General features: G+C 55.3%; 1 protein-coding gene across 4 annotated transcripts in view; it reads right to left on the bottom strand.

Moving 5' to 3' along the window:
* CACNA2D2 (calcium voltage-gated channel auxiliary subunit alpha2delta 2) overlaps window positions 1–23814 on the bottom strand; it is a 138757-nt gene that overhangs the window by 94491 nt on the left and 20452 nt on the right. For all 4 annotated transcript variants that reach the window (XM_082702240.1, XM_082702241.1, XM_082702242.1 and 1 more), the window contains exon 2: window positions 17857–17938. In XM_082702240.1, the coding sequence (XP_082558366.1) occupies window positions 17857–17938 (82 nt within the window). The remainder of the gene's footprint in view (window positions 1–17856; window positions 17939–23814) is intronic.

Genomic DNA, 23814 nt, shown 5'->3' with positions numbered 1-23814 from the left:
CCCTCTGCCCCTGGGACCCTCTGCACTGGCTCTTCAGTCCATCCCTCGGCCCCCTGGTACACTGGCCACCTGTGCCCTCACAGCCAGTCCTTGCCTCCTGCTCCAGCTGTTGGCCTGGGTCTAGTCTCTCTCTTCCCTCCATCCCAGTCCGGCCTTTGCCTCTCCCTCTCTAGCTTTGGTCCCTCATCCAGCTCTTGCCACTACAGCTCCACATCCCTCTGCGGCTGCCTCAGCATCCATGGGGCTTGGGTCTGTCACCCACAGCAACTCCACATCTTTCATTACTTCTGCATGACTCTGAGGGTAGAGGCAATCCTCTCTCTTTTACAGATGAGGAAACTGAGGCTCAGGTCACCTGATCGTGAGGGGCTTCACTGCATCTAATCACCCTTGAGGGGCAGGGCCCCACTCAGCCAGCCTCAGGAGAAGCTCGATTTTAACAGGTACAAGTTGAAGAAGACACTACAGGCAGACGGAGCAAGTAGGGCAAGGGGATGGCCCCGGGGAGGCCTGGAGGCATGAGGATGAGCTCAAGAGAAGACTCACTCACTCAGAACAGCAGGAGTCTTTGGGAGCTGAGCCCTCAGTCACCAGCTAGGCTCAGGGAAATGCCCTGCCCTGGTCACAGGAGCCTTCGGTCACCCTTCCTGAGCCCAAAGACAGTGCTGGAGGTGGGGGGGGCACCCCCCCCCCCCCCAAGGAACAGTGGCCATGCTGTCCATCAAGGCAGAACTTCATCCACAAAGCTCTTTCCCACTGCTGGCTGTGTAAGCCAGGCCAGCTGGGGCATCCAACTGCTCCGAGGGGGCACCTGATCATAGGGAGAGAACCGGGCTGCTCAGGTTCCGTGTTGAGCCCCCTGCCTTTCTGTCTTCTTAAATCCCCTCCTCTGTTCCCTGATGCTAACTCCTAGCCTAGACGTTCTCCCAGGCACAGAGCAGCAGTTCTCAAACTGTGTTCTCTGGAGCCCTGAGCAGGAAGCAGGACTCACGTGGAGGGTCAGGGGTAGTGAGACGGAGGTCAGGAGGCCCTGCCTGCCTGCCGCCTCCACCAGGCAGAGAACCTCCTGCTTATTCATTCACTGGCCAGGGCCTGGCATGGATTTCACTGAGTAAACGGTAAGGGTTCAGCTGCTACAGGAGCATGGCGGGGGTGGTGGGTGCCTAGTGGACTGACCTTCTCCTCTTTCTCAAAGCTCCCCGAAACCACAGGAAAAGGTTCTTTAAAATGGCAAAAACCCATGAGTCAAAGAAAACATGGAGGAGGTGCCAAAAACAACATCTGGAAGCTGGAGGCAGACGGACCATGGTGATGGACTCAGCCAGCCCTGCAAGGCTCACTTGTGCCCACAGTAGGTTCATGTGGTAAGAGTAAGCCCTGAAACCCCAAATGGAAGGCTGAAAGAAACTTCCCTGGGAAACTGCAGGCCAGGAGGGCCATTAGCCAGATTACCCACAATGAAACCAAAGCCCGTGAACCCCGTCCCCTCACTGCAGCCCCTGTGCCTGGAGCTCTCACATCCACACCCAGAGCCCCACTCTCTGGTGCTTTGGTGAGAGTTAGAGGGTGTGAACCCCACTTCTCGGTTCCTATCACAGAACCTCCGGTCTGCTTGAATAGGAGTAGACCACATGGAACCCCAAACGCAGAGGGGAGATAGGCCCATAGGAGTCAGAGACCACACAAAAAGTACCTGGAGGAACCTGGGCTACATAAGGCCACGGAAATGGAAAAAAAAAAAAATGCCATAAATTGTGCATGCTGGGGTTGAAGAACTAAGTAAATATAGATAAGGAGAACCAGGTTTCTCACTGTTGGGAAAAGGAAGTCACCAAAGAGGGAAGGAGGAATGAAGCTTTTGCACGGCACTGGAGTCAGGGGTTTCAGTACAAAGCCACAGTTTCGAATATCTGTACAGATAAATGAAGTTAATCATAGATACGTGTGTACACGTGGGTAACAGACACACATATATTTCCCATTTCCCAGTTCTGATCATGAGAGGGCATCAAAGCAGCCTCACCCCACGAGCACACTCAGCACACAGATCTTAATGTCTAAATACCATGTGCCAATAAAAGCGGAACCAGAATTCCTTGGGGGAAGTGGTCGATTCTAGAGAAGATACAAGATGAGCGTGGAGTGTCTTGTTGCAACAGAAAGCAAGCAAGTGCTGGGATAAGGAGAGGAGCACGTCAAAGGACAGAGGAGCCAACTTGGAAGAGCTCCCGATGGCCAAAGCTGGAATAATTGGGGCAAGAAAATAAATAATGATAATAATGAATCATAATCCACAGAGTAAGTATTCCTGAGTCAACACAGATATAGGTAACTGAATAAATAAGTAAAACAGGGAAGAAAGGACAGTTTTTCCCCCTACGGAAGAATTCTGATTAATAAATGGAGAAGGAATGACAGAATAGGAAAACACCATTAGAACACCACAGTAATAACAGCTGCAGGCAAGACCCATCAAAGGATACTAATATGAATGAACGAAAGTTTGAGAATCTAGATATTTGTATGACCTCAGAGCATCTCCCAAGAGATTTGTTAATTACAAAGAGAAAATAGCAACTTTGCAGTGGGGGAAGGAAGCACAACCCACCTTAGCCAAATGATCAAAATTAGCATCACCAATCACGCTGACAACAAGTACTCCTGATACAATACACTGAGAAAGACACCTCATTCCTACAGGGGTCTTCCTTAAAATACATAACCTCGGTCTACTCAGGAAAACATCACACACAAATGGAGGAATATTGAACAAAATAACTGACAAGTATTTTTTAAAAAGTGCCAAGATCATGAAAGAGACCCCGAAACTGTCACGCACTAGAGGAGCCTAAGGTGATGTGACAAGGAAAGGCAGTGTGGGATCCTGGTATAGAGAAAGGAACTAGTGCAAAAACTGGTAAAAGCCGAATACAGTCTTCCCTTTGCTTGGCAGTAGTGTACCAACGTCAGTTTCTCCTGAGCTTTGGTACTTGTACTATGGTTATGCAACATGATAATGTTAGAGGAAACTGGGTGAAGCGTTAGGGAATTTCTGTGCTATTTTGTCAACTTCTCCGTAAGTCTAAAATTATCTCAAAGTAAAGGAGTTTCTGTGTGTGTGTGTGTGTGTGTGTGTGTGTGTGTGTGTGTTTAATACATTCCATGCCTAATATGGGGCTTGAACTCACGACCTCTAGATCAGGAGTCACATGCTCTACAGATTGAGCCAGCCAGGGGCCCCTAAAGGAGGTTTATGGTTTTTTTTTTAAGCTATAATACTGTCATTCACAGAGAGCTAACAGACACTGTGGCAACCACGAAATAAGAGCTAGATAATATTTTTTAAAAAGGACCAAAAAGAGATCCTGAAAATAAAAAACATGGTAACAAAATGTATAACTTGATAGAAAGGTGGGCACCTGGGTGGCTCAGTTGGTTAAGCCTCTGCCTTGGTTAAGCTCAAGTCAATGATCTCAGGGTCCTGGGACTGAGTCCCCCATCGGGCTCACTGCTCACTGGGGAGTCTGCCTCTCCTCCTCTCTCTCTCTTCAAATAAATAAATAAGACCTTGAAAAAAAAAAACTTGATAGAAAGGTTGGAAGATAAAATTAAGAAATCTGCTGATTAAAAAAACCACAGAGATGGAAAATCAGAGAAAAAGGAGAAAAAAAGAAAAAGGTCTGAATTAAAGGTTTTAGAAAGCAGAGAAAATATTAAGGAGGAAACAGTTAAAGAAATCTTTCAAGAAAACTTTCCAGAACTGAAGGACACAAGCATCCAGTTTGAAATGTCTACTGAGTGGTGAGCAGTGAAAATAAACCCCACTAAGGTATAGCAATGTGGAACTTCTAAACACTGGGCACAGGGAGGACGTTTCTAGAGATAAAACTCTGGGTCTCTCCACAGCAACTCAGAGAAGCTGGAAGGAATGGGGCACTGCCTTGGGAATGGTTTCCACGCTGAACTTGCACACCCAACTTCAACCTCTACCAAACATAGGGGAGAGGGCAAGCTTTCTGAGATGTGTAAGTCTCAGAAGTCTGGCTCCCATGTACCGTCCCTCAAGAAGCCAACTGAAAATCCTCTCTACCCAAATGAGGGAGCACATCAGAAACCAAGGAAGTGGAGCCCAGGGCATCCAGGACTAAGGGATTCCAACCCAGATGACAGGTGAGGGAGATCCCAGGCATAGTCTGAGCCGCAGGCTGGGAGAGCGGGCGGTGTTCACAGGAGCAAATCGGGAGGTTCCTGGTGAGACTTCCCCGGGCGATTTATGGGACAGAACCCCAGGTGCACCTGTACGTATGACAAGAGGTCAGAGAGAAGGGCAGGGAATTTGGGGCAGCTTTAGCAAAGGTTCACCGACAATGAAGCAGGCGCCAGACAGTTATTAACCTGCAGGGAAAAAAATGTAAAAATTGTACCCCAAAGTGTGTACTCTGAGTTACAGTTCTGAAGAGCATTTGCCCAAGGGAAGACAGTATCAACCCAGAGTCCTGACCCACCCGCAGGACCCTGTGAGGGGGATGGGAGAGTGAGGGGTGGGGCTGTGCTAAGAGGGGGAGTGCGAAGAGCTAAGTGCTCCTCTCCCTCAGAGCTTGTCCGTGGATAATGCCTAAAATGGAACAATCATGAAGTAGTGACATAAGTATGTCATTTAAAGATACCAAGCTCTGAGATTAGAAAGTGACAGCCTCTGGGGAGTTGGAAATGGAGAGGAGGGGCTGCTGCGCCACTAACAGCATGCCTGGTGAAACTACGGCATTACACCGTGTGCGTACAAGATGCCAATTTTATTATTTTTTAAATTTTATTTAAAGATTTTATATATTTATTTGACAGAGAGAGGCATAGTGAGAGAGGGAACACAAGCAGGGGGAGTGGGAGAGGGAGAAGCAGGCTTCCTGCTGAGCAGGGAGCCATATGCGGGGCTGGATCCCAGGACCATGGGATCATGGCCTGCACCGAAGGCAGACGCTTAACCACTGAGCCACCCAGGTGCCCCAAGATGCCAATTTTAAAACCCTGACTTTAAAAATCCACCTAGAGGGGCGCCTGCGTGCGTTAGGCGTCTTTCTTTGACTCAGGTTATGATCCCACGGTCCTGGGATTGAGTCCAACATCGGGCTCCCTGCTCAGCTGGGAGTCAGCTTCTCCCTCTGTCATCTCTCTCTCTCAAATAAAATCTTTAAAAACAATTCATCTAGAAAGGTAAGAAAAAGAAAAAAATATTAAGAAAGGGAGGAAGGAAGGGGACGTGGGAGAAGGAAGAAAGGAGAAAAGATAACGTAGGCAGAGGAGTTGGTGACAGGGGACTGACTGCTTGGACTCCAGCCTCTGGCCTGGAGCTGCGGGCCCCTCAAAGGGCGAAGACGATATGATGCTCTGTTGACATCACCACCACCTCTGTTTACTCTTCCAGCAAATGAAGACAGTTCGAGGTTTCAGTTCCCGGATCAGCTGAGGACACAGACCTGGCTCCTTAGGCCAAAACACCCATTTAGTATTGGTGACCCCGGTCTGGTTAACCCACACCCCCACTTCCACATTTCTCCAAAGTTGGGGGTAATCAGAAAGCAAGGTGAGGGCCAGCAGCCCGCAGTGGGGGACGAAGCCGGGCGGGGAGGAAGTTCCCCGTCTTCCACAACATCTGTGCAGCGCTGTACACTCACTACCTTTGCCCTGACCTCTGTTTAAACCAGCCCCGGGGTGAGTCACCCAGACTCACAAGCAGCCACGCTTGGGGAGGGCTGGGGAGGAAAGGGACAGCCTGAGAAGTGGGGCTGGGTGAGCTACATACGTCTGTGCAAATTCTCATCCGCTCCCCGGAATCCCCAACTCATGTAATTTCCCGGCAAATGTGAAAACCCGCAATTTTTCAACCCACTGGCCTCCTTGCACAGGACAAACATCCACCCCAGGGGGACTCCCAGTCTGAGGGAGGGCAGGCGTGAGACCACCATGGAGGAGCTGCATACAAAGTATAAGCTTAGATGAGAGTTGGACTCAGCTGGAGGCAATCCAGAGCCCTCAGAGAACAGAGAACAGGGAACAAGACATTGGACCCAGACCTCCCGGTCTGTGACTCCAAAGGGAGGACTGATAGCCCGGCGAGAACCATGCGAGAGCCCCCTCCATCACCCAGGCCTTGCTCCACCCAGGAACCTTCGTGCCCCTTAGGTACCTCATCATGCCTCACTGCCAAAGGAGCCGCCAGAGCCCCAGGGCGCAGGCGGTGGGTCACCCAGCCCCAAGGATGGACGCGACCTTTTCCGGCTCTGCCAAGGGTTTCTCAGGAGGCTCTGTGGTCCTAGGTGCTACTGGTGAGACTTGGGCAGGTGGCAGAAGCATGCCTCCTTGGGCAGCAAAGGGGCACGTGCCCTATCATGGAAGCCACTTTGAGGCGAGAGGGAAAGGTCAAATCTGATGGTCCTGTCCAGTGAAAGATTTCCCCAGCTTCCTGGGAGCCCCAGTCTGCTGGGTGGTGCCGCCAGCACCCTCACAAAGCTGTGGTCAAAGAGGGAGACAGTGTGCAAGCCCTGGAGGTCCCAGTCTGAGCTGGGGGGCTGTCAGACCCTCCTTGATATGGAGCAGTGAGTTTTCAGAACCAGTCTCCTGCCTCCCCGCTTGCCCCCCCCCCCACCAGAAGGCTCCAGACCTCCGTTCCCCCTGAGCAGCTCCTCCACCACTTAGCAACGGAGACAATTTACATAATGCATCGAGTGTGAGAGCAATAATGGCTGGGGAAGCAGGGTGCCCGTTAGTGGCTCCTTGGGAAAGAAAATACCTGTTCCCACACCACCACCTCCCCCATCACGAACGGGCTGTGACACTGCTGAGAAGCAGGTGCCTCTAAGTGCTCAATGCTGCCAAGAGGGGCCCTGGAAGGGCTGCACCAGCCCTGGAATTGGAGCAACCTTGGGACAGAGATGCATGCAGGAGGAAATTTCCAAAGCACCCGAGTTTTGAACATAAATCCACCCAGCCGTGCTCTGGAGCCTGGACCCCTACTGGGCCCAGGCCCTGCCTGCATTGGGAGCCTTCCCGGAGGAGGAGGCACTCCAGCAGGCGGGGAAGCTGTAGCCCGAGGCCAGGGAGCTAGGCTGCAGCTGCCCAGGAGGCGGTCACGTTCAAAACACAAAGGCAGCGGTGGAAGGGAGAGAATACGTAAAAATTACCGGCATGGTAATTGCTTTTTATATAAATGTTCTTTTAAAAAAGTTTTCCCCAGTGTGAAAGTCCCTCTTTAAAAAGAATAAATTCACTGCACACCAATTTATTCTGTGCCTGTAGATGGAGCATAATGAAGGCTCCTCCGTCAACACCTGATCAAGAGGCAAGTGGCTGCCACTTGACCCAGCTTCCGGGTCTCCCTGCGTGCAAAGACAGCGCAGGCAGCAGAGGGGCCCGGGGTCTGTGGGGCAGCAGGAGAGTGGGGAGCTGGCATCCAGGAGACTCTGGGGCTCAGAGCCAAGCCCCACAAACCCCATTAGCACCTCAGGAGCTGCACTTGGATGGAGGATTCAGAACAGAGGCGGCCGTGGGGCTGCAGAAGCCGGGGTGCATGGGAGGATGGCAGAGGGGAAGTGTTGAGCAGGCCGGGAGGGCAGGGGTGGGGGGGTGGGGTTTGGAATCAGGCCCAGCTGGTGACAAAGCACCTGGTGGTTTTAAGCGGGTAGAGGTCTGTCAGGGGCTACAGAAAGCTTTAGTTCTCCTCTGAGCCTGCAGGCACCCAAACTGTTCGGCTGCCTCCAGAAAGTAACACTTCAGTCCCGGGAGGGCGGGAAGAGCTATGCTCCCTCACCAGGATGCCCAAGACCTGGAAAGGAGGCTCCTGCCCACACCCCTTCACCGCCACAGCGCCCTCATCTGTGAAATGGGAACAATGTCTCTGTGGCCTCACCACCCCCCAGCCTTTCTGTGCACTGTACTGGGGACAAGGACGGCCTGCACCAGGCCTGCACTCTCCAAAGAAGGGCCACCTGATTGAGCAGCCATCCCGGGATGCAGACACACTGGGGTGCCAGGACACTGAGACACAGCCCACTGGCACCTTGTGCCCCTGCGGGGCTGCTGCGCACGGTGGCATGGAGTCACTGGGGACATGTTTACGGTGCACGGGAAGGTGGCGGGTGTGAAGACGAGCTTCTTCCTCACCCACAACTGAGATTTCTCAGCTTCACTAATTAACCAGTTAAGTAGTTCTCGCCTGCTCGGGTGACACAGAACTCCCGGCATCTGCCTCCTCACCATCCCACCCTGCTCTGTAAGTGTGCCCGTGTGCACCTCCACACAGGGCTCAGCCACGTACACACGCGTGTGTGGACACACTTGCCTGGTCACACCCCCCACAAAGCATGCACGCAGATTGGCAGGGGCTCTCCCAGGTGCACACAGAGCCCCATTCCCCGTCGCACTCCTGTCCTCTCTCGCCTACATGTGCTCTCCCGAGCTCTACTTCCATGAGCCTCCGCAGGTCAGAGAGGCATCTCCCAGTGAGTCAAGGGACCAAGAATCCCAGTGGGGGAGTAGGGGCTGCTTGCCTTCTAGGTCTGACTGCCGTGTTCAGGTGGACCCTGGGGAGGCCTGGGCAGGGCCCTGCCTTCTGGTCACAATCTCCCTACCCCATAGAATGCCCACAAAAGGCTCCTGGCAGCTCCTGCCTTCCGTGCATACCCAAAGGATGCAAAAGCTGAAGGGAGTGGGGTGCACTGAACACTGTGGACCTCAGGGCTGACCTTGAGGGCTTCCTGGGGGAGGGAGCTATGGGCTGGGTTTAAAACGGGGTGAGGCCTGGAGGTGAATGAGGAGAATGGCAAGTGCACTAGGAAGAGAAGCTGGGGTGTCTAGTGGGGATGGGGAGGGCACAGGGATGGCCGGGAGGCCGAAAGTCTCCCCATTCTCCCTGTGTAGGCCACATACCTTGGCCAGGCCTTCAAGTCACTCTGGAACAGCCCAGTCTCCCCCACCCCAGCGTGACATCTGGGTGCCAACACACCTTGCAGCGAGCTCTTCTCCTGGGCCCTTCTTCAAGGCCCCTGTACCCTCCATCCCCCACAAAGAGTAATTGGAGACCGTCTATGTAGGGCCAAGCCTGGCAGATCCCATGCAAGCCTACCTCTCCCAGGGCTTTTGGCACTGAAGGTCTACCTTGATGCACTGGCTCTGTTTCCCCATGGGGGACCGGGTGCTTCCCATGGTCCTGTGGGACAATCAGAGCCCTGGTTTCCCCCTTCTTGGTCCTCAGATGCCTGCCACTTTGCTTCTCTGTCCACTGAGCAGTCACTAGCTAAGCAACACTCCTGGCCAGCCTCGGGGTACAGGCGAGTATGTATGTGTGCCCCCACCCCCGTGTGTGTGCAGCCTGCTTCTCCGCCCGGACTGTACAACCTCTTCGAGGGGGCCCAGCTCCAAACCCCACACCCTGAGACTAGAACGCTCAAGTCTTGGGGCTTCCTGACTGATGAGAACCCAAGGATGAACAAGGAGTGGGCTGAGGAGTCCGTCCAGGATCCCCTAGCCTCAGCCCACATACTCGTAAGAAGTCAGCCAGCTGCCCTGCAGAGCCACAGGGCAGGTCTCAGGCCTGGGAGCAAAGTATGGAAAAGATGGGAGGTTCAGGCTTCTGTAACATTCTCCAAACTCTCCATCTCTGCTCTTGAGGACAGGAGAGCAATGCTCAGAGAAGGTGGAGGGAGGTCGGGCTGAGCCTCTGTCTCCTGCCTGGTCATGGTCAATGCTGCTCCTGCTGCCCCTGGGGCCGAATGTGGTTTGTCAGAACCAATTACTTCTTTGCCTCTGCCAACTGCTTGGGGCTCCACAAATCTCAGGCAAGTGTCCCCATGGCTGCCACGGATCCAGCAATGGATGGGGGTGGAGGAGCAGGGAGGAATGCAGCTCGAGTCAGCCGTACCCGGGGGCCCGGCATGGAAACCCCTTCTGCCCTCTACCCCCATCCCGTCTGCCACCCTTGATCATGCACACCGGCCCCTGGCTCAGGACATGTTAGCCGCAGTGCCCTCCAGGGATGGATGCAGAGGCCAGCAGGGAGGGGAGCAGACCCTGTTCTGTTCTCAGTAATCTGCAATACGGGGTCCCCATCGGAGCTGACCCCCAGCTGTCCTGCCATCAGGTCAGCCTCTCTGGGGACCCCAGAGAGTTCATCAGAACAGTCTTGCTGTGTGAGGGGGAAGAGGTGGTATCTTGCGTTAGTAAAATTTGACAAGCAAATTAGACTCCCAATATGAAAGGATAGAGAGCCATCCACTTCAGGGAAGGAGTGTGCAGCAAAGCCACGGGTTCTCAACCCAAACTTCCAGAGAGGCACTCGGTCGGCCTGCAGAGGCATGACCATGCCTCTGAAAGGGTCTCTTCTTTAAACTGAGGGACCCCCACACTTGGCCGGCTCAATTAGAGCAGCCTGGGGTCATGGATTCGAGACCCATGTGGGGTGTGGAGATTACTTACACAAATAAACTTAAAAAACAAAAATTAAAAAAAAGAATAAATAAACAGAGGGACCCCAGTCACGAACTTCCCAGAGATCCCTGGAGTTGCCACCCTCAGGAACCCGTGATCCTCAGCCACACCATTTTCTGACCCACTAACCTATCCTCAGTGCCCACACCTGGGGTCGGCCCACAGATCAGTGGTTTCCTACCACTTCTGTTGCACTGCCAGCAAGGCCCATGCCCAATCCACCAGGCCTGGAGACAAGCTGCCAGCTGGTTGACTGATTTGAGAGACAGATTCACAGGCCTCTTCTGGAGTACTGGGTACCTTTCCTTCCCTGCTGCCTGCCTCCTCCCTAGGGGTGTCTCTGCAGCTGGCTCCCCGGGTTCCCGGCTCCAGGAGTCACCCACCCTTCCGTGGCCCATGGGCCCTGTTTCTTCAAGCCCTGCCTCTCCCTCTAAGGTTCCCCAAAGATGCCATGGTCAGCCAGTGCTAGAGACAGAATTATCTGTGTTACCCCCAAATTCATATTTTGAAGGCTAATCCCAGGATTTGGAGTTGGTATTTGGAGGTGGGCTCTGTGGGATGTGATTAAGTCATGAGGGCAGAGCCCCTTGTGAAGGGGACTGGAGTCCTGATTAAGGACCCTGGAGAGATCCTTCCCCCTTCTAACATGTGAGGAAAGCAAGAAACAGCTGTCTATGAACCACAAAGTGGGCCTTCGCCAGACACTAAATCTCGTGACACCTTGATATTGGACTTCCCAGCTTCCAGAAACATTAGAAAGAAACCACCTGGTCTATGGTATTCTGTTCTAGCAACTGGAACGTACTCAGACGGCAGGGACGAGATTCCTGGGCTAAGCCAAGCAAAGGGGACAACACAGGCAGCTGAGTTTCCTCAAACCGTGACCAATTCCTGGAAGGGCAAGCAGTTGATAATGGGGAGGGGAACACAAAGGCACCCCCACATTTATAGGGCTCTGTCCACAGCCTTTCCTTGCCCCAGGTCCCTTGAGATCCTCTCATGTCCCATGAGGACAGAAGTGCTTGGATCCCCATGTCACGAGTGGGGGAAGCAAGACTCAGAGCTCCAGGTCCCTCAGTGTGGGAAGGCCCAGTCCTGCCCACTCCATTCTTATCACCCACCATGGAGTTGCTGCCTGTGGCACAGGTTCCAGGTTCAAGTTCCAATTCTGCTACTTACCAGCTGTGGGACCTCCGGTAGATCTCACCTTTGGAATGTACAACTCTTTCCTCCTGCTCTGAGCCGGTCCCTATCTGAAATGGACCTCGGCCGTGGCCCTGCGGTGGTCCCTCTCCTGTGCCTGTACTACCAGCCATGGGCCTGCTGATCCTACCCAGAGAGGCCTCGCCCACAGACCTACACAGAGGCCTCCACACCTACAACCTCCACAGGCGGCTGGGGAGCAGCTGCTCACTGAGGCTGTGCCAGAATTCCAGAAGCCTCCTTGCAGGGCTCCCTGCTCCAGCCTCGCGCTGCGAGACTCCAGAGCGAGGGGCTCCTGCACTGGCTAGGGAGGCAACCACCCACTCATGCTCGTCTGGGGACTTTCCTGTCACTGCGCCCTTGCCCTGCTGTGAGGCTGTTCTGACCTAACACCCTCCCTCTCTGGGGAGTAGGAAGAGTAGAGGCCTGGGAGGGGACAGGGGCTGAGGAGGGCACAGGTCTTGGCCTGGCGCTCAGGAGCCGGAGACTCCAGGAGCGGGTGCCCCCGGAAGGCATGGCCAACATAAGCCAGGGTCCCCGGGCAACTTGTCTCGGGGTGGCCCTCCCTCCACACCATCCCTCTCTGGTGGGAGAGTGCGTGGAAGGGGTGTTGGAGACCCAAGCCAGTCAGCTGGCCCGCAGGCAGGAGTTCCTGCCACTGATGAAATGGCTTTTGAAAAGCTTCAAAAATGGAATTTTCTCCTGGAGGCGACAACAGAGTGTGTGGGGAGGGGGCGAGCAGGACACAGAGTCTCCACGCACAGTGCTCAGGAGACAGCACTCCCTGACTTCGTGTGGGGGAGGGGCAGAAGAGCCCCCCACCCACTCTGGGCGGGCCTGGGAAGGAAAGAGGTTGGGGTGCAGGCTGGGCTGGGGGCACAGAGGGGGGGGTCCAGGCGGGCGAGCTTCGGCCAGGCTTCCATGCATCTGCTTCTGTGTATGTAATTACGTTCAAGTGGCGGCCTCACCACGTTTCAGACGCCCTCCCAGGAGCCCCTCCTCGGCCCCATGCATCCCCGCTGGGTGCCGAGCAAGAGGACCATATGGAGAGAATAATAAGACAATTAACTTTCCATTAAAGAATAATATATGTGGGTTTTTAGGGAGGCGAGCGGCAGCAATCCCTACCCAGCGGCATATTTCACACCCGCACCCCCCACCACCTCCACCCCGACGCGCCCCACATCCTGATCATCTTCACTGGGAGAAAGGAGGGCGCTGCTGGGTCTCACTGGGGGGTTGGCTGGAGGAAGGGTGGGGGCTTTGGGAAGAGCAAAAGCAGAGCCCCTACGGCTAAGGTTCTGAGGCTTCTGGGAACTGTGGGGAGGGGCTTTGATGGGCCTGGCTGGGGCTCCCTCAGCACCCCTCACCTGGCTATGAGCTTGTCAGCTGGGACAGCTGTGCTGGTCTCCAAGGGCGGGCAGGGTGGAGGGGACCCGCTTGGCCGAAGAGCTGCAGGCCTGCCTCTCGGGGCACATGTGAACTACAGAGCTCTGAGAGAAGGACCAACTGTGGGTTCTGGGGGCCATCACTGTTTGAATTCCCCTTTCCTGGCCCTCCAGGGGCTGTAGGGTTTCCGGGGACCTTCCCCTACCCTGGCTTCCTTCCTTCTCTTCTGCCCCAGCCCCTCTAGGGTTGAGCTTCCCAGGCACTCTTAGCACCACTAACCCCACCTGAATATCCAAATTCCCAGAGAGGACCCTCCCCGGATGGGGGCCAAATGCAGCCTTGGCTACCACCTCAAAGCCAGTGTGTGGTACGCATGAGTTTTAGGAATTAGTGGTACCAGCCAGCGGGGAGGGCTGGAGGGAGAGCGGGAGGCCTGACTCAAAGGCACGTGTGAAGGGGCCCTGTCCCTGCTTCCCTGCACCTTAGGAAAGGGGCCCTTGATGTAGCCAGACTTTGGTTCTTGCCAGGAGCCAGCTCCAGATGTGGTGCTCCACAAATATTAATTACACATTCCCAGGGAGCACTAAGCAGGCGGGGTACAGGGATGGCCAGAGGCAGACAAGATGGGCTGGGACTGAGGCACCATCACGGGTTCAGAAATGCCATTCCTGGCTACCCAGAGCAGTGAGGATGCCACCATGGACGCCATCGGTCTGAATCACCATGCCTGTCCAGAGAAGCACAGTAGTGCAGTGGGTGGGGGGAGGGGTAGGAGATTTGGGTATAGGGATCTGAGTCCTAGGGTCCTATTCTCTGCCGACACAGCTCAGCCGCTGAGGGGAGGGGCTGCCTCAGGGTAGTTCTTCCAGGCAGGTCCCAGACCTGCACCTCTGGCTTTGGTACTCCTCCCCAACCCCACTACTGCGTAACTCTGGCTTGTTGGGGCTCCAGGATGGGACTGGCCCATGCAGACAGTGGCTCGGGACCTTGGTTTTCCCATTTGTATGTTAAGACCACAGGAGTAACCAGCAGCCGTTAGCCGGGCTAAGGCTGTCATGTAACTGAGGCAGCCAGGGACGCTGACAGGGCTCTAAGCCGTTTCTGCGTTTCTGAGTTTAATGTGGACTGAGAAAGGCTCCCATAGACCCAGGCTTGGCTTGACCCTTTCCAGAGAGTGGCTTGTGGCCCCAGATCTCTGTTCCCAGCCCAGCTTTGGCCAGGAAGCCTTCCTTCACCCCAGAGAGAGGATCTTCTCACTCTCTTCTTTAGAGACCCTCCAAGAAAGGCATCTCTCCCAGGTCAGGAACCTGTCTCAGGATGGTGCCACTGATGAGCCACGGGTTCTTCCTCATGTCCGACTCTAATCTCTCCCGCTTTGCTCTCCCGCAGTCCCCAGAGCTGTTCCCCTTCTACACTGGACACCCAGTCAGGCGTGAGTAGGTTCCTGGCTGTACCCATCAGAGTGACCTGGGTTTCAGAGCGGGGAGACTGGCCATCGCCACATCCTCCCCCACGCACCCCCAGGCACCCGATGAATTATTCATCTTGATCAGTCTCATTATGCAAATGAGCTCAGAGCCCAAGCATATGCTCTCTGCTCTTCCCCCGCCCCACTCAGGATGGGGACAATATGGTGCTGATGGGGGAGGGCAGACAAGGAGCTTGGGAGACCTTGATCAGCTTCCAGGGGTTCTGGAGAGGACAGGCCACAGTAGAGTCCACACTTTTGTGCCCTGTCACACCAGGAGTAGGCCAGGGCTTGGGGGGAGGTGGGGCTGTGGTACCCAGGGGCGGGGAGGGGGCAAGGCTCAGGAATATCTGGCTAAGCATGGGGGTGGGGATGGACCTTGAGCACCAGGCCACAGTGGGAGCACCCGCTATATGCTGGCCCTGGGCTCAAATAGGGAAACGCGATGGGGTCTTTGCAGACCGCCCCCACACCCCACCTTGGTGTGCTTTGCAGATTGTCCCCACACCCCACTAACCTGTAAGTGGGCCCTGGTCTACACGCAGCCATGCCCCCATGGCGTTGTGCTTGGGAGGAGGAAAGTGCCAAGGCAAGGAAAATGCTCCCAAATGCCACTGTCTGCAGTTTCTGGACTCCTGCAGCTGCCAGCTCTTGTGGCGCCCAGCTTCTGGGAGTGGGATGGTCTCCAGGACTGGGAGAGGGGCAGAGGGCAGCCATGCAGAGGAAGAAGGCCAAGCGGGCCCTGATCAGGATACCCCAACTTCAGGGTGTTTGGGAGTAGTACAGAATCAGCTCAGGGAGGCCTGGGGAGGATCCTGGGGGCTGAGGCTATCAGCTCAGCAGAGTTGAGGCCAGGATCCCCGGGAGCACCCACAGTTGGGTCGGGGCTCTGCTGCAAGCATCCCCCTGACCCATCAGAGCTGGGCAGGCGCTGGCCTCACAGGCCCGCCCATACATGTGTGAAGGAGAACCATGGTGACTCTATCAGGTCTGGGGTGGCGGCGTGTAGGGGGCGGGGAGGTTGGCTCCCTCCTGCTCCCAGGGGATTGTCCTTTGCCTCTAGGATTCTTCACCTGCTTTCTTGCCACCCACTTCACCAGAGTGCCCAGCGCCAAGAAGCCGTCGCAGAGCTGTCAGCAGGAAGTAAGAGGCTGAGGAAGCAGGTGAGAAGAAACTGGAGCAGGACAGAAAGCCGCTGGAGAGCTGGCAGCCATCGCCAAGCGGAGGGGTGCCAGGAGGAGTCAGCCGGGAACGCCGGATCAGCACTTTTCTGCCTGAGGCCAGGCTGGCCACCGCCGTGCCAAGCACAGCCCCTGCTCCAGCCAGCTCCCCACGTCCTCAGGCTTAACCTGCCCACCCTTCCAAGAGGTGCAGCCAGGGGAGAAGCAGTGCCCAGAACAGGAGTTGGGAGCCCTGAGCCAGCTTCGTGACCCTGGTGGTGGGTGGCTGTGTGAGTGTGGGGGAAGGTGTATTCACTGATGAAAGCATCTGCAATCACTCACCTCCCATCAGAAAGGAAGGGTTCAACAGGTCCTCGGAGTGAAAATGATCGGTGAGGGAGTTAAACTTCTAAAAAAGAGGGTGTACCTGTGTCAGCCCACCCACTGTTACTCTCGCCACGTCATCCTCCAGCCAGACCTTCCAGCCACATCACAGACCAAGAGCGAGGATCAGAAAGGAGCAGGGACTCACCCAGGAGCACACCAGTGGGGCTGCCGAGCTGGGCTTCCATCGCTGGTTCTCACCAGCCAGGGAGCTCAACGGTTCAGGCAGAACCAAATCTCATGCATGAAATGTGGGCATTATCTGCTCATTGGCAAACGTCCGAGGTCTGATCTGCCCGTGATTATAAAACAAACAGCGTCCTCAAGCAGAGATGTCAAGGCACGGGGAAGATTCTCGACAGGAGGTGCAAAGTTAACAACTGATGTGGGGTACACCTCACGTTCCAATACAAAAGCTGGAAAGGCACATGATGCACATTCCAGGGTACTATCATTTCTCCATTAACCTGCATGGCTACACTTGGCAGCACCCACTTAGAACCTAGTCAGTGCCGGGTGCAATTCCTAAGCATAAACTGACTTGTGTTCCGGAACAGCTTTTCCTACAGAGCCTTCTCTGGAAAGCTCTGCTGGCCTCCAAGTACGGCTGAGTCATCAAGAGTTCGTGGGAAGAGTGGGATGGGGGTTAGTGCAATTCAAGCCCAGCAGTTAGGGCAGGGAGGTTCAGAGAGACTGGGCCACGAGGGGGAGGACACCGAGCAAGCTGGGGGCTGAGACCTCCAGACCCGGACTCCCTCTCCCTGTCATGTTACCACCTTGTTATCCAGCCCTGATCTGTGCCTAGGGACAGTCCTATCCACAGCCAGTGGCAACACACTCACTGCCAGCCCCATTTCCTGGGTAGCTACCCTAAGCTAAGCAGGTGGAAAGGACCAAGGTTAAAACCCCACAGAAGCTTCCCCATAGAGGTTACACCTGATGATCCCAGTCCTGACCAAGAGGCATGTCATAAACAGTGTCCAGACCTGGCCTCGTGGCTGAACCACCTACAGAAACCCTTGTTCATCTTGCCGGTCCTGGGACAACCATCCGCAGGAGAACCGTTACTCCTCTGCTCGGTTCCAGGGGGCCCGCTGGTCCAAGCCTGCGGAGAGACCCTGGGAGTCCCATCCAAGCAGGCCAAGAGCTCAGCTCTCAGAGCCTCTGCATTTCCACATCAAGAGCAACGGCTCAGGAACCTGACAGCGACACATTTTGCAGCCTTCTGGGGGTGACGGATGGCCTGCTCTTCACATCACTATTTCAAACATTAACATAATCTCCGAGGATGAATGTGGCCGTTTGCGCCTAATCAATCACCCCTCCTGCCCTGATCCCTCAACTTGCCAAGCACCGGCTTTCAACCTGTCTCCTGCTACAGCGGCGCCCTGAGCGGCCCGCCGTGGCTACACCCTCATAGTGTGGACAGTCCCTCAGACTCTGGGTACAGCTGCACCCACAACACCCTCCAGGGCCTGGCCTCCTGCCTCAGGCACTACTGCAACACAGACCTCCCCCACTTAAAACCCCGAAAGCCTGGGGCGCCCGAGTGGCTCATTCAGTTAGGCATCCGACGCTTGATTTCAGCTCAGGCCCCCCACCCCGATGCTTGATTTCAGCTCAGCTTCAGAAACTCTAGAAGCTTCCCCACCTGCCCCAATGGGCCCAGCAGTGGCCCCCCACACCTAACCTCACTCCTTATTTCTGGAGCCCTTCTCCCATTCATACTCAGAAGAGGGCCCCTGAGCAGAAAGCACAGGGCAGTGGGCTTACCTCACGGAGTTGCTGGACGCCCCCAAAAATCCGCATCACGCCGTCGATCTCCTGCTCCAGGCGCCGGGCCCAGTGCTGCATCCTGTGTGCAGAGAGGAGACAGGTATCAGGAAGGCCCCCCTCCCGAGTGACCCGGGGCACGACCAGCAGCAGCCACTCCTTCAGAACCTGATTTTCACTGGAGGGGAAACAGAGGCTAGCAACCGGAGTAAGCCTGTGATTCCCTTTGAAGCCCAGACCTGGTGGCCCAGGCTCTCCTCACGTACTGTCGGAAGGCCAGGGAGGAGAGCGGATTGTCGTTGAAATGCGCTGAGGGAGTCCAGCAGCTCCAAGAAGCCTGCAGGGAGACTATTTTTCACCGTGAAGAGCCAGCCCTTGATGTTGCTGCTCTGAACATGGGGACTCTGGACACCAGGGAAGAGGGGGGCATGAGTGAGCCATGTGGGGGCTGCTGGATGGCAGAGCCTCCTGTCCCTGAGGCTGGGTGAGGCCTGAGGAAGGGGAAGGAACATGAGTCACACTGCTGTCCCCACCAAGTCCCTGTGTAACTGGGGGCAGGTTCCTGCCCCTGCGGGCCTCATCTGAGAAGCAGACCCGGAAAGCTTCCGCTGGAGGCGGCCCTCACCTTCCCAGCAGTCTGACACACAGAAGCTATTGGAAGCTCACTGCTGCCTGCAGGTCCAGCTCAAACCATCCTGCCCCTTTCTGGGGGCCTGGCAAGCCCCAGGAGTCCTTCACCTGAGCCACCAGCCTGAGCAGATCTTCGCACTGCCGTTACTCTGGGCTCGTTCTGACCCACCAGTGTCTTGGTTTCCTCCCCCAGAAAGTGGGGATAATCTGGGGCCACGCTGCAGGGTATGAGGAGGACAGATGAGAACAGGTGGTCCAGGGTGCTGCACCGGGATATTTGTGAGTGGACAGGAGGGGCCGGTGGCCTCAAGGCCCAGTATTCCCAGCCCACACCCACGAACAGGAATGGCCTCTGGGGGGAGGCTCGGCCCACGTTCTAACCTGTGACTTTCCTTCAGGAAGTGCCAGATCCAGTGAGCAAAACCATAACAGTCCTTGCTAAGAACCTGCCAGGGAGATGTTCTTCACACTTTCCAAGGTGTTCTCTGCTGTGACCAAGGGCCACTGCCCTAATGCATCTGAAAATCTGAAAAGGCACCTCAACTTCCTCACCCCAGCACACTGGGAACAAGGCCATTCCAAGGAGGGCTCCCAGGAGAGTTACCACAAAGATTTAAATACACCATGGGGTAAGCATAGCCCATAGGGCCAGGTAGGGGGCGGTGATACCAGCTCCCTAGTCTCCGGAGGAATACCCCAGAAACCACAGGATCCAGAAGATTGAATCCGGCCCTAATACGTGCCCTGGGTTGGCTACCTCCCCCACCTTCCGCAGCGCCACTCAGGACCAGGACGCTGCTAGCTCCCCGGCTCACAAGAGCTTGAGCCTCTACCCCAGCCCCCTGCCCCACACCCATCCTCAGGCCCATGGCTGGGGGCTGGGCCTGTGCCATTGTGTGTGCCCCGGTCGGTTGGCATGGGAACTTGGAGCAGGAGGCGGGCGGATCACTAATTGCAATTTGCCAAGCTGAATGTCAGGACCGTGATGGAAAAAAAAAAAAAAAAATCAACATCAAAAGCAATAGGTATTAGCTTCAGCTTGTTGCTGGCTGAGCCACAGCCTGATGCCCACCTCCACTCCCCACCACAAGGAGAAAGCTAACCCTAAGCCCAGGAGGGGGCCAGGCTGAAGACCAGGCTACAAAGGGCAATCAGGCCTCTGCTGCTAGCCAGGGGAGGGCAAAGCCCAGCAGAGAACTGAGAGCCTGCTTGGCCCCTGCTCCTATGTGCCGGGTGCTGATGGCTTGGCTGTGGCTGTGGGTAGACAGCGGGGCAGGTGGCTGTTTTGTGCTCCTGAGACAGAGCCCAGGGTGGGGGGTGGGGCTAATGTCGAGGTAGGTTGCTGTGTCCAGCTAGGTACAAAAATGGTTGAGGTCAAGGAGCTGGTCTCTGAAAGGAGCCATTAACTCTGCCCTGGCCCTGACCCTGACCTCAGCCACTCACTCACTGGTCTAGGATGAATGCCAATAATAATCGTCTCTGGGACTAGTATGTACAAGGACACCCATGCTGTCCATGGAGTGGTGCCAATATGCCACTTGCTCTCTTGCTTCAAGCCTCACGAAGCAGCAAGCATTATCATCCCCATTTTACAGATGAGGAAACTGAGGCACAGGGGCTTTATGTGACTGGCCCAAGGCCAACCACCCAAGAAGCAACAGACACAGAGCCTGATCCACAAAGGTGCTGGAGTCAGCCAAGTGAGCACATGCACCCCCCTCCCAGCTCTGCATCCAGGATTGTCACTGAGAACCTGAAATGGGCCATAGTAGGAATATTTATACCACAGAAATCGGCAAATGCTACAAATCACAGTCCCCCCCCCCCCCACAGAGCGAACTGTAAACATTTACTAGCACACCACTGATTCGGCCCCAGGCTGTTGACTCTTTTCTAGTGTATCTCTAAGTCACTGGTTCTAGGATTTCACAGATAAGTAAATGAAAATTAATTGGAAGAACAGACATGGATGCCAAGTTTTTATTTTGTTCAGACAACACATTATTATTATTATAATCACCATCATTTCATCTAAAAAGGCTATTTCAACACTAAAAGAATGTTAGAAGAGCCAAATCTCAGGATAAATCCAATTCTTTCCAAGACACACACATTCTTTCCTCCCTCCCACTGTCTGTCTGTCTGTCTGTCTCTCTCTCTCTCTCACACACACACACATACACTCACATGCACATACACATGACCTCCCCACTTCCACCCCCAGGCTCTAGACTCTGCTCTAGGCCACAGAGACCGGTCTGCCCATGATATAGCAGGACACACGTCCTCACGTCCTCCTGGGGGCTGGGGCTGGGGGAAGGTGGCTCCAGCCCTCTGTCTGGTGCCCTGGGCCGGATGGACAGACAGACCCCAGGCCCCTGCGGCACTGCACATCAGAACAGTGCCAGGGAAAACAAGTGACTCTGATTATTCACCTAAACCAAACCCAATTAGGAAGGCAATATGTGTGTCCCAGTATTAAAAAGAACATCATAGATAAATCATTACACTGTCACTGAGACGAGATTCTGCGGATTCCAGGGTTTGGCTGGCATTTCAGTGCTGGCTCCCAGGCGCGACACCATGGGACCAAGGAGGCTGGGATTCAACTCTACACCTCCAGAGCTCCTGTCTGAGGGTTGGAGAAAGCACCCACCAAGCTGAGGCTAACGTGGTCAGGCACAGGCACAGTCACACTCCTGGCAGAACGGCATCAGGGCTTTGCAAGTATGGGGGAACGTATCAGGGTCCATGGCCCCACTGGGTCAAAGGCAAGCTGACCAAATCTTGCCTAGGCTCCCATCAGCCCTGGCTCCTCAGTGCCTCGCTGGTCGGACAGTGCTGCCCATGGGTCACCCTCCCCACAGGGTAGGTCCACCTGCTGGTTCTCTGCGTCCCTGTGATTTTCCATGCTCTTCACTGAGATGACACTGCTTATCTCCAAGTGTCTCTAAGTGCCAAATTAGTAAGATAGGGAGGAGAGAGAGTGTCTGGGAGGAGGCACGTGCAGTCAGGGGCTGCAGCCCTCAGGATGACTGGTGTGGGCAGGAGAGGCCGAGGACAGAGCCTTGTATCGCTGTGTCCTCCATGTGCATGAACCCAGGGTGGTGCAGGCCCTGGGCCCCCATTCTGCAAATAAGAAAACAGAGGCCCCTGGCAAGGGTGGGTGCAGGGCATATACATAAAGGGAAGCCAGACCCGTCCTCCTGGCTCCATCAGTTCCCTGATCCCAACCTTGCAGGATGAGGCAGCTTCTGGGAAGCCTCAGGCACAGGTGCCTCTGTGACCTTGACCTCGACCTTGGGGAGTTGAGGTCTCTTCAGAGCTCAGTATTCCTGTCTGTAAATAGGGGGGATGACTGGCGGGAAAGCTTCCATGGCGAAATCCACATGGCAGCCTTGATATGCCTAATTACCAGGCACTCCCAGGGGCTACAAGAGCACCCACAGCAGCATCCCAGTGCTCAGGAAAGCTCCCTCCAATGACTAAATGACCTAGGGAAAGGGGCGTGGAGGGAGGGAGTGTGGAAGGGGTTGCCGGAAAGGCTGAGAGAGGCAGGGAGTGGGCACAGGGCAGAGGGGCCACTCATCCTGGGACTGGCCGACTGAGGGCAGCCCAGCGGGAGGAAGGCCCAAGGGCGCCAGGCCTCACTCTCCGGGGCAGACTTCAAAACCACATGCAAGGGAGCAAGGTCATCTCCATGTGGGGTGAGGAAATGGGGCTGAGGACCCCCTTCAGCAGGCAGAACCACCTAGAGCCCAGCCTGAACCTCGGGAGGCCCTGGCCAGCCTACAGGGTGTACTCTGGGGCCTTGAGCTCTGAGGCCAGCTGCACAGGCTCCCCCAGAGGGGAGGGGCAGGGCAGGAGGAGGGGGGAAAGGGTGGGGGAGAGGGAGGAGGGGAAAAAGGGAAAAAGCCCATGTGCAGATGCACAGCACAGATTAAACTGTTGCCAGTTGTTAATTTTATACGCGAAGTTGTTGATCAGAATGTGATTTAATTGTACAGTATAATCCAGGCTTTTGGAATAAATTATGCAGAAAACTCATCTATAATTAAACAAATCAAAAAACCAGAGACAGGTGACACGGCAGGTTTACCCTCTGAGGGCATGGGTGGGTGTGGGCGGCTGGACCCTGTGGAGGGCAAGGAGGAAAGGAGGCAGGTATTGTTCCAGAGCAGACAGGGACAGGTGGGGGGCGGGCAGGGTCTAGCAGGGGCCTCAGGACTCCTGACCTCTGCCTCTGCAGGCCTCTTTACCACTATGGAGGCATTCCACCATCAAAGCCCGGCTGCGGGCTGCCTCCACCAGGCTGACTCCTAGGATCAACCTAGTTCCCTGGGGGACCTATGAGCAATCTACAGTCCTCCCACTGGCTCAGAAGAGCAGCCATCACGAGGGGGCAGGTGGGGGGTTGGGGGCAGGGGTGGAACTGCAGGTGAAGCAGGAGGGGTGGACCGCAAAAACAGGATGAAGCTGGGGTGGGAGAGGGGTGTGGGGCCACCTGCGGCTCAGGGCATGGGAGCCAAGCCTGACAGTGGCGGCAGCCCACAGGTCTCCTGCTTCTCTCGTGACAGGCTGGCCAATTATTCTCCCGGCTCTGGGGGAGGTAATGATTTAAAATAAATTGCTATTTAATTATTCTGATTATATTTCAGCTGGCCTGCCACCTCCCACCTTGGTGCCTTCACAGTCTTCTGAAGAGGAAAGAAGAAAAGATAGGGCAGGAGAAGAGTGGTAAGGGACAGACAGATGGAGACACACAGACCTGGAGAGAGCCCAAGAGGGCTAACCCCAGCCCAGGGGAAGATGATGTGAGTGGGCCTGGAAAGGGTGTTCTCTCCCAGCAGCCACCCAAAGTGCAGATGGCAGCTGTGGCCCCTGCTGAAGCAGTGCCCCGGCCGTGGCTGGCCCTTCCCCTGGACCATAGCCACATTGCAAATAGCAGTAAGCTCAAGGCTGTTGCACCCCAGGATTGTGGCATCTCCAGAGCTACCTCCACCAGGGAGTCCTCCCTGACGGCTCGGGTAGATGTCTCTCTCTACCCAGACTGAGTGCCAGGATCCAGTCCTGGCTCTTCTGAGGCCTTGAACCAGGCCTCAATTTTCCCATCTGGAAAATGGCAATAAAGCTCACCACCTGTCTACCTCTCAGGACCCAAAGAAGAGGCAGTTGAAAACCATGGCCCCACGGAGGGGTTGTCAGCAATGCTGACTGCCCCACACATTCATATGCTCAGACCCACAGTCCAATCTTCTTCCTCAGACCGGCAGCTCGTTAAGCATGGGATGGCTGTGCCTATACCTTAGACTGGCCTCCAGGTGGGCT

Source organism: Mustela nivalis (genome assembly GCF_964662115.1).
Source record: "Mustela nivalis genome assembly, chromosome: 1".
NCBI lineage: Eukaryota > Metazoa > Chordata > Mammalia > Carnivora > Mustelidae > Mustela > Mustela nivalis.
This window is presented reverse-complemented; position numbering and strand designations above follow the sequence as displayed.